General features: G+C 35.2%; 1 protein-coding gene across 1 annotated transcript; it reads right to left on the bottom strand.

Moving 5' to 3' along the window:
• Positions 1–902: 902 nt before the first annotated feature.
• On the bottom strand, positions 903–6,412 carry IL2 (interleukin 2). Its single transcript, XM_032412734.1, has 4 exons — positions 6,233–6,412; positions 6,082–6,141; positions 3,128–3,274; positions 903–1,286 (listed from the first exon to the last, which is right to left on the bottom strand). The coding sequence occupies exons 1-4, from the start codon at positions 6,380–6,382 to the stop codon at positions 1,176–1,178; spliced, it is 468 nt and encodes a 155-aa protein (XP_032268625.1). The 5' UTR covers positions 6,383–6,412; the 3' UTR covers positions 903–1,175.
• Positions 6,413–15,827: the final 9,415 nt, after the last annotated feature.

Genomic DNA, 15,827 nt, shown 5'->3' on the forward strand with positions numbered 1-15,827 from the left:
GCCATTTGATCTCACACATGTCCTCAATCTGCATTTCATCCTGTGCTACCACTGATGATAATTTGAGTAATCAGGATGCTAGTACATCCCATAGATCATTATATTCCTAATGAACCCACTCCCAGATCTGATTTTGATGGTCTATTTCTTGGGGCTATTTCTGGCATGATTACTGTGTTTGAGCCATAAAAGAGATGGCATTCTCAGAATAAGTCAAGGAGGATCTAATAAAGAGACAATTTACCAAACTATGGTCATGGTATAGGGAAGCTGCAAGGTATAATGCAGTACCCTGGAGCTAGTAATGGTCAAAGTGTTACTATCCCTAGGGCTGAAGGGAGGAGTGGAAGGAAAAGTTAGCAGAACCCAGAAGGAAAAAGTCTTGAGAGAAACTGGGTTCTTTGGTTGGGAGGCATAGCCATCCAGAGGCTACTTCACATGGAGAGTCAGGGGATATCTTCTGTCCCTCAGACATCCTACCAGAACTCCCCAGTGGTGGGACCTACTGGAAATCCAGAGGGCAGGGGAGACCTTTGATATATGTTATACAGGTGAGCCTCCTGACAGCACATTGTAAGATGCTGGAGAATGGATAGGGAGGCACACCAATTATATGAAGAGTTTCAGTAATGTGTTTGGCATCTTGTTTAAGGCATAACCTGAAGAAGGAAAGTAGTGTGATTTGATGAGGTTTTCTCAGACTAGAACTAAGGATCCAATCAGCTTATGAAAGGAGAAAACGAGAACTTTGAGAAGCCCATTTCCTATTCCACATACCTCTCCAGGGGAAGAGTGAGTTTTGTAAGCATCTTAACTATCTTAGGAGTTCACATGAGTAATTCAGAAATGTTTTACTCTGTGCTGCTATTCCCAGGATAATAAATGGCTGGGCTTGTTTTTATTCATCAACTTTATTAAATAATTTTATTAACTGATCTACATAGGTAGTATATTTAACAATTCAATATAAAAAAATAAATATTTTGGGATAAATAATTTGAGTTTTTAGAGCCCCTAGGGCTTACAAAAAGAATCTTAAAAGATCCATATTTATCATATGAAGTATAAGAATAATAATTACAAAAGGTAGCAAACTATATGTCAAAAAAATAAATATGAATTTTAAATATTTCAATAAATAGCCTGGTACATTTTAAATAGGAGACACTTAATTATCAAGTCAGTGTTGAGAAGATGCTTTGACAAAAAGTAATCCATTTGTTCAGAAATTCTGTAATGGTTGCTGTCTCGTCATCATATTCACATTTGAATCTTGTTTCAGATCCCTATAAAAGAAAATTTTAATTTTTTTAGTTCAAGGTAGCTTCCCATAAATAGTTATTCTCAGTTGAATAACTTACGACTGATGCCCTTTACTTTTAAGTATGTTTAATATATTAATCATTCATATTTTCCTGAAATGATCAAAAGGGCATGTCAAAAAGTTATATGTTGATACCAAGTGATAGTAGCATACATATAAACTAAGATTTTCCTCATTTGTCAATTCTGTCCATCTCGGTGAGCACAAGAATTCTTTTTCCTGAATTGTATACAGGTAAACATTTTAAATAAAAACAGTTCTGGACAAATATTTCATTAAATGCTGCATGCAGAATAAAGTTGTTAAACCTCTCTTCCTCTGGGCATATATCTATTTATAGGTTATATGTATACAGTCATATACACATTATACTTCTTTTTCAAACCTTAAGTCTCCTATTATCTTAACTTTAGTGAATCTCCCCATAGTTCCCCAAAGCAAAATAGAACTAACCCAGAGTATGTTAGGATAAGCTTTGGTTTGGAAGAAATTTGTGTGAAGAACATTTTCATAAATACTCATACCCGCTCCTACTCCACCTTAGTATTAATGCAGGTGAGTTTCCCAACTTTTAAAGTCTAAACATTAGAAATTTTGTTCTGTGGACTGATTTTTTAGAAACTAACCTCCTCTGCTGATAGGAGCTATTTCAACTCTACCTCTAGCTGACAAAATATTTTGAAATATAACAAGATAAAAGAGAGGACTTTTTCAAATTGAGGTAATTCCTATTATGGAAATATAAAACTAGTAAGATAAGTATTCCCTTTAAATAACCTGTTGCAGTGTTATATGCCCTCTTACATATAATTATTTAAATATCTCTTGGGAAGGTTTAAATTTTTTAAATTAGCTTTTAAAATTTTTTTTTAATTTTTAAATTTAAATTTAAATTTTTTAATTTAATTTTAAATTTTTAAAAATAGCTGACATTTACCAACTTTCACATAATTTTATCTTAATTTTGCATCAAGAATTTAGAATGAGTTTTCTGATGGTCAAAAATTTTGGAACAAACCTTTTGACACAGTTATTGTCTATCAGTGTCTAGATGACATTGATTTCAATGTATTTTTTTTTTAATTAGATGGAAAGAAACAGTCTACTAATACAATGACTTATTTGGAAACAACTGGAATTACATAATTTTAGAAACTTAGTTCTACTGTAATTAAAATTACGCTATTAAGGATGCCTGTTAACTCATGAAGTTTGTACTTTGGCAGATGAGATGAGAAAAGAGAGCCATGAATCTCTTCACATCACCTGAGTCCCTTGTATATTTAGTATTTCCTGTGCATTTAAAAATACTTAAGTTCTTGAAAGTATTACCTCTAAATAAGGAGTTAATTATCTAGCCCATTGGCCATTTTAGTAGTTTCCAGTTTTTTAGATAAATCTTAGTCCTTCCACCAAATAATAGGGAAAACCCATCCTAAAACCTTTCAGGTAATTAGTATGGGTTATTCTGGAAAATGATCTGAAAGAATTAGAAAATATGTAACAAAACCTGTCTGCTTTCCGTGAAATTCAATTGTCTTTTCCCACTCCCAGTTTTGTATTAATGTGAGAGAGAGGTGACAGAGTGCTGGGTTATGGGCTTATCTCTGGGTGGATGGTAGGCAGAAACCCTCTAAATTATACTTCCCAGCTCCATAGTGTATCATCTAACATAAAAATGATTCATGTTCACAGTGGTCTTAAAATGCATGAGAAGTTCACAAATTATAAAAATGTTATACCACTTTAAAATGACCTTCTATTTATTTTATCTTCAGGAGGGCAAATAAAGTAATGCCTTACCTTTAGTTTCAGAAGTGTTACATTGATATTGCTCATTAATTCCTTGATGTCTGTCAAGTGAAAGTTTTTGTTTGGAGCTAAATATAGCACTTCCTCCAGAAGTTTGAGTTCTTCTGCTAGACATTGAAGATGTGTCAATTCTGTGGCCTTGAATAATAATAAATATAATTATCAGGTCAGTTTGCCCTAAAGGTCAGATTCAGAAATTAATCTCTATTTTATTAAGAGTAGTTTTTTACTATTCTCCCTGTTCTCAGCATTACTGTAAAGATGGACCAATATAGCTTATATTATAAGACTGGAAAAACTAGAGTTCATCTACCCATGTTTAGCATTAAATGTTACATAATGAGGGGCGCCTGGGTTAAGTGGCTGCCTTCAGCTCAGGTCATGATCCCAGGGGCCTAGGATTGAACCCCATGTCAGGCTCCCTGCTTAGCAGGGAGCCTACTTCTCCCTCTCTCCCTCTGCCCCTCTCCCTCCCCCTGCTTGTGCTTGTGCTCACTCCCTCTCTCTAAAATAAATAAATAAGTAAATAAATAAATGAACAAATAAATAAATGTTAAATAATGAATCAATAATTTCAGCTTAATTTGGCTTTGCCAAAAGTCAACACTTCTGTACCCAAATGCAAATCACAAAAAGAGAATTATTTTCCAGTCTGTGTAGAAATTATTAGAATCAGAGCAGTCACAGCATGGAAGTATAGGATCACATTCTATAATTCTAACATTTAATAATCTAAGAGTTGAGAATCATAGAATGTTAAGGACAGAGTAGCTCTTGGATATTGTCACAATCCCAGCATTTTATAGATGAGACAATTTTAACTGCATAGTAATGACTCTCAGTATAGCAAGTCATATAACTGTCCTAATTTTTTACTTTTCTATAGTAAGTATATTAAAAAATTATGTGTTCCAACCAAATAAAAGATCAGAATATTTGAAGGACTTTTGGGTGGCTCTCAGGACTTAGACCTATACACCCACCCACCCATGTGGTCTGTTATAATGATAGTATTTCATACTTTTCTGGTCCATTATAATTTTAAAGTGTCTTCTCCCAAACAAGCCCATTTAAGTCTCACAGCCACCCCTTGAGATAGCAATGCAGTGCTGTTATCTCCATTTTACAAATAAAGAAACTAAATCTCAGAATTTAAGTGTTTTCCCAAGGTCACATGATTAGGTGGAGCCAAGATTAAATTTTAGTTCTTTTTTTTTATAGCTCTAACATAGCATCCTTTGAATTAAATGTTTTTTATAAATTTCTAAAAATTTTTTTGCAAACATAGAATGGTGGTAAAATGAACAAATGAATGGAGCTTATCACATTACTTTGGGTTTCAAATAGATGAGGCATCATTTAGAAACTGTTAGATTTCAAAGAATTTCACCACCCTCTAAATTATGCACATAATCTCATGTTCTCTTTCTAAAAGTCTTTAAAGGGAGAGAAGATAGGACTACACCACACACATTTTATGACATTTCCATCCACTGCCCTTTCAACTTGTTACTACAAGTTCAGGGCTTAAGTTTTTGGCACAGCAACTTGGAGCTATTTCCCTCAGAAAACAGTCTAGTATCTTTATGGTGCTGGAGTTAAGAGTTTCGTGGCTCTGGTTAAGTTAAAGAAGCATCTCTAAGTTATTTTCATCTTTCAAAGGAGTAGTTTGAAGCATAATTTCTTTCAATAAGAGATCAATGACATTGCATCCATGACCTTTAAAGTCCCATTTTTTTTTTTTTTTTTTTTTTTCTGGGCTTGGATTCACCCTGGGACAAACTCTTTCCAGCACCAAGTCATGTTCATTCTCTGTTGACTGGCACAACTACTAGGAAACTTTATATTCCTAGTATAGCCATAGGAGCTTGGATGATCTGTGTTTATCTATCTGAATCCCCAAAAGACCAAATCTTGGAAAACAAGTCATATAGCATCATAAGTCTCTAGGTCTATTGGCATAAAAGATGTGTAAGTCCAAAATTTTACTTTACACTCCCAGGGAGAATTTTGCTTTTACTAATAGCTAATGTTTACATGGTATTTACCCTGTGACTGACATAGTTCTGAGTACTTTACATTTACCCATTAATCCTCACAAAACTATATGAAGTATATATATAATAATCATTCACATAAGTAGATAATAAACTGAGTCAGAGTAGGTAACTTGCCCAAGGTCACAAAAGCTAAGACATAACAGAGCTGGGAATTCAGTTCAGATAATCTGGCCCTAGAGACTATGCTATTGGCCAGTACTGTGTTGCCTCTCAAAGGTAGACCCTTAGGAGTTTTTCCTAAAACAATAAAGCATTTTTAAAAATAGGAAATCAACTTTGATAATTTGCATGGTAAAATGATATAATCAAATCTCTCTCAAGTTTTACATTTTTAAATAATAAGAATATAATCTGTCCCATCAATAAACTGGGGATATTATTCTTTTTTAAAAATTTTTTATTGTTATGTTAATCCCCATACATTACATCAATTAGTTTTAGATGTAGTGTTCCATGATTCATTGTTTGTGCATAACACCCAGTGCTCCATGCAGAACGTGCCCTCTTTAATACCCATCACCAGGCTAACCCATTCTTCCCCCCTCCCCTCTAGAACCCTCAGTTTGTTTTTCAGAGTCCATCGTCTCTCATGGTTTGTCTACCCCTCCGATTTCCCCCCTTCATTCTTCCCCTCCTGCTATCTTCTTCTTTTTATTATTATTGTCTCTTCCCACTTCCTCTCCCAAAACATACCAAATACATACAGAAAAATATATAGGCAAAGCTATTTTACAGAAGCTTCATTACCAAATTGGTTATTTTTTTAAATATTGAAGTTACTGATTCTTTTCCTCAGATGAAGTGCTATTAATCTAATCAGCTACAAATTTTCATATTACTTGAATTTTCTTAAGACATAAATTGAACATAGAAAGTTGTACTTACCTTCTTGGGCGTGTAGAATTTAAACGTGAGCATCCTGGAGAGTTGAGGGTTCTCATAATTCTGAGAAAGCATAATGTATTTTCATTAAAAAATGAACTCCAGTTCAAAAAATTATATATAATAATTTTAGTAAGAAAGGGAATATACTCACATTAACTCCATTCAAGAGCAACCGTAAATCCAGCAGCAATTGCTCCAACTGTTGCTGTGTTTCCTTCGTAGAGCTTGAAGTAGTAGGTGCACTGTTTGCGACGAGTACAAGAGTCAGTGCGATGCAAGACAAGAGTTGCATTTTGTACATTGTGGCAGGAGTTGAGGTTACTGTGAGTAGTGATTACAGAGGCTGATAGGAAGCACTTGAACAAGAGAAGCAATTTATACTCTTAATTCTGGAAAAATATTTATGGGGGTGTCAAAATGTTTTACATATTACACATATTTTCAAAGATTCTACCTGTGTGGCAAAAAGCATTACCTTTATTTTTCCTCTTCTGATGACTCTTTGGAATTTCTTTAAACCCCCATAAACTGACTGAATGGATGTAGGTAAAATCCCTGTTGGTTACATGAGCCCACACTTAGGTGGCAGTTGTAATTCATACAACTAACGCCTTCTGTATGAAACAATTTTTCCTTCCTCTTTCTTTAAGGGGGTGGGGATACAAAAGTGGCTCATGAAAATTTTCTCTTTGTCATAAAACTTTGATGAACATGTGGAGCACTATGGTGTGGTGGACAAGAGTAAATAGTTGAAAAGAATAAATTTTTAGATTTGTTGATTAAACAGGAAGAATATTGGTTTCCTGTTTAGGATGGTTTTACCTTTTGATCTACACAATGACTGAGCTAATGCATACATGATAGATTACTTCTTATACAATTCAGCTACAAAAATTAAGACTAGAATACATAAATGCTCATTGAGCTTAAGGTACTGTTTTATGCTATTTTAATTTTATTGTATCTTGTATCTGTTTTAATCTCTTAATAGCTGTTGTACATTTTTTTTTAATGGGTACGATGTTTAACAAATAAATACCCAGAAAAGGGTTTGCATGCAAGGGTACTAATGCTAGTTTTGGGGAGGAGGGTTTGAACAAATATATTTTTGCTGCTTTATTACTTTTGCTGGGCATCCAAGGGGATGTAAGGTGAGTTGGAATGTCACAAGAACCAAGGGTGGTCTTTCTTCCTCTTGATCTCAGGGACCAGTTGAGCTATTAAATCTTTTCTCCCACTTAATGTCCATTTCATCTCTCTCTCTCTCTGTTGAACAGATTGCTTATATTTCTTTAAATATAAGGTAGAAAATGAGAATAATAGGAATCACGAAGTTTGTTAGTAGGAAGCTTATTAACTGAAATTTCTGGACACTATTTGTACATTCTTTAGGGGAAAGAGAATATGATCTGGCTAGCTTGAGGTGTACCAATACTGGCCTAAGTAGTGTGGCTGGGGCTGAGAAAGGCATGGTAGTAAATAGCCTAGGAGGCTGAGGTGGGTCATGGGGTGGGGGTTTTTGTGTGTGCATGTGCCTTGTGGAGTAAGAGCAGTCCTCAGAGCAGGGATATTTGGGCTCATTTATTCCAAGGTGATTCTTACTATACAGAGGCCAGAATTGAATCGACAGAAGAAGGGATATCCATTATAATTTTAGAGCACCTTTTATGAAAAAAATGAATAAAGTACTACAAATAACTCATGACAAACAAATATTCAGAAAAGGCTTTGCATTGGAGGGTACTGATGCTAGTTTTATAATAGACTTTACATGTGCTGTATGTAAACCAGTTCATATGTTTCTACTTGTTATGTTTTCACCTCTTTAATAGACTTAGGTTTATCCACTACAGCATCTGGGACACTATGAGTGTAAAATAATAATGCTGAAATAAGATCAGATCAGTATTCTTAAAGTTGGTCAAGCCTGGGTAGGATACTTTGCACATGTGTTAATGTGTCCTCAGTATAATGCACTAACTGCTTCAGTATAATGATGGTACAGGTATATACTTGTAACTTAAACTGGAGAGAATTGAAGAAACCCTTCCTCAAAGAGATTGCTTATAACTCCTCCAATTTTACTACCTTATTCATTTTGTGTCTAGTCTTTAAAAAGACATTTATCTAGCACCTCAGGTATATAGAAAGGGAGAAAAAAAGAACAATGTGAACACACACAGCCTAGTTTAAACATTATAACAAACTTGTGATGGTTCCCATTTTGCAGATTAGAAAACTGAATCTCAGATATGTTAACTAATTTGCTCTAGGTCATGAAGCCCTTACTGCCAGTAAGTTGCAGAACAAGGATTTGAAACCAGAATATTCTGACTGCAAAGCCCAATCTTACCATTAGTATTCTTTCTTAACGAACCTGATGTGCACTACGAAAGACGTGTACATAGACGAGTATAATCCCAGGTAAAACGTAAAAAATGCTGCTTCAAGAGAAGTGGATATAAAGAATTTTGAAGGAGGAATATGACTTCAAACTGGATTTTGACACCATGGTTCAACTGTAGATTTGTAAATTTAGGATTAGGAAGAGGGTGGTAGGCAGGAAAGTTTAACCATTCTGAGTATTTGTACTACAAAAAAAGAAAAATGGTTTGGTTTAGTACTATTTATGCATCAGGTAACATTCTGAAGAATGTAAAACATCTTTGTAAAATCTAAAAATAAGCATTAAATAGTTCCTCAGGTGGAAAAAAATGAAGGAAAAGCCAGATTAGAGATCAGTGATCTTTTAGAAAAGATTAGAGACAAGTTAGGAAAAAATGATCGTGATCTTTTCATTACTAAAATGTACAAAATGTCTCTGTACCTTTCAAATCAAAACTAAGTTAGCATTAGTTCTAAGGGAAAGGCTATTTAATGATCTGTGTGTCAACTTTCTTATACTTGTTTTGCTTCTCTAAAGACTGCAGTGTTTCATCCCAGCATCATCAGCTCAGGCCTTTACCCTTCCAGAATGGAAGAATTCAGGCCCACACATTTTTCTGTGTGGGGGCTTTTCCAATGAGGCCTTTGATGTTCTCATAGTCTTGATATTTCTAGCTCTCCAGCTATTTCCATTAGAGAATGGGTCAGGATATGGCTACATTGATGGGACCCTGTAGAAAATTGAGTTCCTAGGCCCCTGGCTTATTCCTATTATCACATAACAGGCACCATTATGAAGGTGGCCTGGTAATTTCTTTCTTGAAATGCTTGGGGATAAAAGTACCATACACTGTGGCATACTTTCACTTTTTAACATGTCTGACATATCAGCTGGCTTCTCTGGCTATAGTGGTGGTAAAGTCAGTAGGAGACTGTAGGCTACTGCATGTGTCACACCCCCTACTTCCCCTTTGAAAATAAAATTCTATTCAATAAGAAGCTATTTTTATTGGTAAGCATTGTTTGTGACTCAGCCTCTTAGACTCAAGAGTAGCCCAAGTTCTTTTAAAAGGGAAGCCCTAGTCCCTGAAGCTGCCTACCAAAGAGATTGGTCAGTCAGTTGCACATATTGTCCATCCATCAAAGCTGGCTCTCAAGGACTCCACCTCCTGCAAGAATGTTTTCTTCCTGACCCTTTCTCATTGCTTTGTAAAACTTTAATTTAGACTGGTGCATGATGTCCATGTTAGTCTCTACAGACCTCTTGGCTTTTCAAGATACAGTTATCTCCCTTTGAAATTAGGACATATTGAGGAATAACCTCCATACCACCCAGAGAGTATTCAGCTAAGAGCTCTGTGTTTCCCATGAAAACCTGAATTTCCTCAGGCATAGGTTGGTGCCCAGTCTTTGTCTTTATCAGACCTGTGGTCCTCCATGATGTGATAATACTGTAAATCTATCTGCGGATCACAGTTAAGTCTCATTCATATGTGCTTTTCTTCCATGTGGTCAATTTTAATGATGTTCATAATCTTTTGGGATGGAAGAATTATTTCCTTGGTACTTTAGTTTTACAAAGTGTTTTCAAATTCATTATCTCATTGAGTCACATTTTACTGATAAGAAATTTGACATTTGTACAAGTTAAGTAACTTGCCCAATATCACATTCTTAAGTTAGTGGTGAAGTTAGAGCAAAACCCCAGGACTTCCTGGCCCCTAATGATCATGTGTATTTCCGGTGTAAAATAGTGATGCCAAATTCTAGGTGCATTAGGCTACACAGAAAAGGCTGAATTAGATTGTGCCTACTATTCCATCTCACTTCACTCTATCAATGATAGCTAATGAGTCAGGCAAGGCATCATCCACCTTCACCTAACCAATATCTTGTCTGAACAATTTTAGGATTTCTAAGAAGTTAGAGCAACTGAATTCACACAGCTACAGAAGCTAGGTTTTACTCTTTTTTTTTTTTTTTTTTTTTTTTTTTTTCATCTCTTTCTGGGGTCTTTAAAAGCAGTAGAGCACTTGATGTTTCCTAACACTTCTCCTGTATCTGAAGTAAGAAAATGATTGCATCTACTGTGGACTTAAGTTGCATTGTACTTTTAGGAGTATAGTGTTCTAAGGCTGACATGGGGGTATCACACTAGGCAGTTGTCTGCATTTGGCAACCTAGAGACCCTTCACTGCCTAAATGTAATGAGAGTGGGAGTATCTTCAAAACCCTAGGAACTTTACTTTTTGTGTAAATAGAAGACCCATGTCAAGTTACACAGCAGTTACCAGAAGTATAATGGGATAATCTGACAGTAATAGCAATAGATTTGCAAGGCATTTCAAGTTTATAAAGTACTTTCATATCCATTTATCTCCTCTTATGGCAAAATAGGTAAAGAAACATTTTCTGGTCATATGTATTTCACTAAAAACTTTCTTTTCTTTGTACTTTAAGAATTAAGCTTGCAACTTACAGATAAATATTAGCTTTCTCCTCTGCTAATAAGATAAGTGCTTTCATTAAAATCTTGTGAAAATAAAATTATTTACATTTATCTTCATCTAATTACTTTTCCTGTCTAAATTTGTTTTTAAGTTCTCTGTTAACCATTTGTTCTTCCCTCTTCTACAGTCGCTTTGGATGTATCATCGACAATCCATTCTTCCATCATTCATGTTAAAAGATAAACTGAGGTGTATTTAAAAATATAAGAGTTTGTTTGAGCAAAAATCTATTTGAATTGGACAGTATCCCATTTAGCAGATAGAAGGGAGCTCTGAAGAGTTGTACAAAATGAAAGACTTTCATAGCAAGAGGGAGCAAGAACAAGAAGTTATATACTACGCAAAAAAAAAAAAAGAAGGTTGGTTATTACAAGGCTACATTCTTTTAGGGGATGGCATGGGTCTGTTAGGTGGATTATCTAGTGCTGATCAGGCGATTCCTGATTGACTGGTTTAAGATTTCATTCCTGGGAGAATGGAAGCTGTAATTAAGTCTTGGTTTAGTGATATGGGGCTTAATATAAGTGACTTCATTTTGGGCCTATTGTCTTATTTTTAACACTGATAATAATTTTTAAATGCTATAGCCTGATTTTTTGTTTAAAAATATAACATTATTATCTAATTACAAAATAATACATATTCATTATAGAAAATTTGGAAACTACAAAAAAGCTAAAAAGTGAATATCAACTGTAGTCTTACCAGATAGAGGTAACTATTGATATTACATACTGGTATAAGTCCATCTAGACATTTTTTTCCTGTGGTACAGTTTTTCATGCTTTTTTTTTCTTTTAATTGTGTTATAAATATCTCACATATTATGTATTCCTTTAAAACATTATGTTTAATAATTAAATAGAATTCTGTTGTATGACTGTATTTCAGAGTTTACATTAATTCCAATCATTCACCATTATGAACAGTGCTGTAATTCACTGAAATCTTTGCACATAAATATTTGTGTAAATTTCTAGTCATCCTCTTAGGATAAAATCCTAGAAGTGGATTACTAGGTCAAAGACTATGAGCATTTTAAGGCTTTTGATGCTTATTCAGAAAGTTCATAAAAATTTAATATTCCTTATCATTGGTATGAGCTTATTTTTCTGTGCTGCCTATATTCGTTCCATATTATCAAATAGGGGAGGGAGCAAGAGGGAGAAAGGAGAGGATCTAGTGAAATGTGTGCTGATTGGTGGTTATATTAATATGCTCAGGTCCATCGTTGAAATTGGGAGTCAGTCAGACCTGGGTGGGAGTCATATTTATCATTCACTGGCTGTGTGAGCTTGAACAAATTATCTTCCCTAAGCATGTCTTCATTTTTTAAATGGCAATATGGACCTCCCTGGACTCTTATGAGTAACAAACAAGATAGTATAAATGAAAGCACACAACACTAATCTGTTAACTTGGAATGAATAAGTTATTCCATGATTTGTTTCTGATATGCTACCACCTTGCCCTTTTCTACTAATATGTTTAAAATGATGGTATTTACTTTGCATAATATCTTGATATCATCCAGGTTTACTAATCTGCCTAATTTGAGAGTTGAGAAAGAAACAGGTAGAAAATTTTGCCATCCCAACATTACCCAAATTTTACTCAAAATCTAATTTAATTAACCCAATAATTTTTAATCATTCTATGAGGTTACTAGAGATAAGGTTATTATTCCATAATATGTCAGTCCCATCTAAGGGGATCTCCGTCCATTGTAGAGAAAGAACAGTCATTTTCCCCCTACCCGCCTAGGTGCTTGGCAGAGACCCCCCTCCTATAAAAAAAAGATTAATAGGAGAAAAAATTAACAATGTCAATTACATACATGCATACCTGTGGGAGCCCCACAAAAATATGAGACTCAAAGGGCATCTAAACAGCTGAAGCTTATATCCCATCCTGAGCTAAGGAAAGGGATGGGGGTCTGTGGCTTCAAAGGGGAGGAGGCAATTCATGGGAAGGTGAGAAGAGGGATTGTTTGGTAAGCAAAAGTTGCCTTGCCCTGCAGATAAGTCTCTCAGGTGAAGAACTTATCTCTCATAATAGCTTTCTTTCTGGCACCGGCCCCTTCCTAATGTAAATTTCCTTATAAACATAGTTTTCCCTTATAAAAGACTAACTTCTACTCTATTTTCAGAGCCTCTCCTGGGTCTGCAGTTTTTCAAAATAATCAACTCAAAACAATCCTGATGCTAACGAAGCATATTTTGGGGTGGCACATTCTGCTACTGTTCACCATCAAAATTGACCTATCCTGATCTGAGTTGAAAGACAAACTCACAACCAAAAACAAGAAAATTAATTTTTTAAAAGTCCTTTGTGCAACAAAGCTCACGGTGAAGATGGTAAATGGGTTTCCTGTCATGTGCTGAATTATTAGCAGTGTATGCTTGGAGTGCTGTACTGAGAATAATTCTGTCCTCAGTAAAGAAATGTTGTAGATATTCAGTCTGAAATGGGCTTTGGAATGTGGAGTAATAGCCTGGATGCTAGCTCTTTATTTCTGTTATGCCTGTGCTTTCTTTAGCCCAGTTCTAGCCAACTGTGTTATTTGTTTTCAAAAGCTTGGTAGCTGTGAAGGAACTGTGGGAATTGGGCTGTGCGCAGAATAAATGACCCCTGACAGTTTAAAAGGATGGGGCATAGGAGGTAGATAGAAAAATAGAAAACACCTAAAGTATTTAAAAAGTGAAGTATATATAGGAACCAAAGAAATGTACAGCCTTCTGGAACCTTAGTATATGACCCAGTCATCTCATGCACCCCACAGGTCCTCAGAGTCCTGTGTAATAGCAGAGTATAGTGACTAACATTCACAGTAATGACTCCACCTCCTCAAAAAATGTTGAAATTATGTTTTGCTTTGTTTATACCTGCTTTGTTTAGGAAGCCACGGTATGTCTAATATTTTGAGGAGAGATTTCCATTCCAAATGGTTTAGATAAGAACAAATTTGATATTAGAGCAAAAACAGATGAGAACAGTTCCTACATCTGCAAGTCAAAGCCAAAAAAATTATTTTAGAAGACAGTAGTGCTAGAGAAGAAGAGGAAATAAAGTAAATCAACACTCTGTCAGGTCCCGCCCATGCAACGCATAGAGATGGGAGGAGGAGCCAGCCTCTGCAAATAAGATGCACCTATAGCTTCTATTACTAGGAACTGGAGAGAAAACTCACACCACCTCATGGAAACTGGACTTCTTAACACTGGTAGAGAGCTTCCAGAAGTAGTTATATAGGTGGCTAATTTTAGAGTCAAACTTGCCTCTTTTATTTTTTTTTATTTTTAAATTATGTTACGTTAATCACCATACATTACATCATTAGTTTTTTTTTAATGTTATTTTTTTTAATTTTTTTATTGTTATGTTAATCCCCATACATTACATCATTAGTTTTAGATACAGTGTTCCATGATTCATTGTTTGCGTATAACACCCAGTGCTCCATGCAGAACGTGCCCTCTTTAATACCCACCACCAGGCTAACCCATTCCCCCTCACCCCCCTCCCCTCTAGAACCCTCAGTTTGTTTTTCAGAGTCCATAGTCTCTCATGGAAATCGGAGGGGGAGACAAACTTGCCTCTTTTATAAGGTTTTTTTAAATTTATAAATATGCACCTTATTCTTAATTCTCTTCTCTATCTTTGATAAGTATCAGGCTAGTCCCACAGTATTGGGCAAATAATTCTGAACTACTCACCTGATGACATTAAGATTCTTGTAGAGTTCATTTTACTTCTTAGGCCTAGCCTGTTTATAGACTAACCCATACAGATCTTCTATCTTTTTATGTGTATGTGTGCATGCATCTCTAACAGTTTCTTATTTCGTAAGGATTCAGGCAAATTTTTCCATGGAGTAAGAATGTATTATGGGCTTTACAGGCATTGGCAAGTCTCTGGGATGTTTTCATCTGATTCATAAATTGTGAGCCATAATCATCATTAATAGATAAGGTTATTTTAACCTAGGAATAAAATCTTGTAAGTAAGCTTGTTGACAGTTATTGTATCAGCCCTTGTATACAAATATGACAAAGCTTCTACCTGTCTTAAAGGCACATAGTCATTGAAAGTATTCACATTAATAGCACTTTTCCCATGCAAAATCAACCTGGAGAAATTGAGATTTTCTCATCCCCCACCCTTCACTCTTACTCTCTCACTCTCTCAATTTTCATGGATTCCCCACATTGTGAGTCTGAAAAATAGGGCAGTTATTAACATTGACCATTTAGCTAATTTTAAAATATGAAGCATACCAAGAACAACTAATTATTTTAGCATTTCTTCTTTTCTAAGGTGAGGGAGTAAACCTTTGGAGCACTCCAGGGACCATCTGGAAGGTATCCTAGATGTTGTGGGTATAACGGACATCCTTATAATTTTGTTATTCTGAGTTTGGGGTATGGCGTGGGGGCAGCAACAATAAGAGTTCTCCAAGGAGAATACTTGCTCAGTTAAGATGCAGGTACAATTCCTAAAAGAAAGAGTGGTTACAGGTTGGCTGCTTCATGGACCAGAATGATGATGATATAATGTTTTGAATATAGCAGGAAGAAAAATAATATTTAAGAATTTTACTTCTTCAAATGAGAAATCACTGTTTGATTTAGAACTACCTATGAACAGGGTAAGAGGCAACATAAAAGTACAAAAAAATATTCTTGAGTATTGAAAGTGTATATACAGTTCAGGCAGAAAACAACATGTTTTCTGTGTAGGATATACAGAAGACAAAGAACAAGTTTTTGTTGCCTCACAGTCATGTAATTGGAGATAACATACTCTTTTACTCCTACAGTCAATCTCTGTGGTTAGCAATGTAGTGGCAAA

The sequence above is a fragment of the Phoca vitulina genome, unplaced genomic scaffold (assembly GCF_004348235.1).
Source record: "Phoca vitulina isolate PV1807 unplaced genomic scaffold, GSC_HSeal_1.0 scaffold14, whole genome shotgun sequence".
Classification (NCBI taxonomy): Eukaryota; Metazoa; Chordata; class Mammalia; order Carnivora; family Phocidae; genus Phoca; species Phoca vitulina.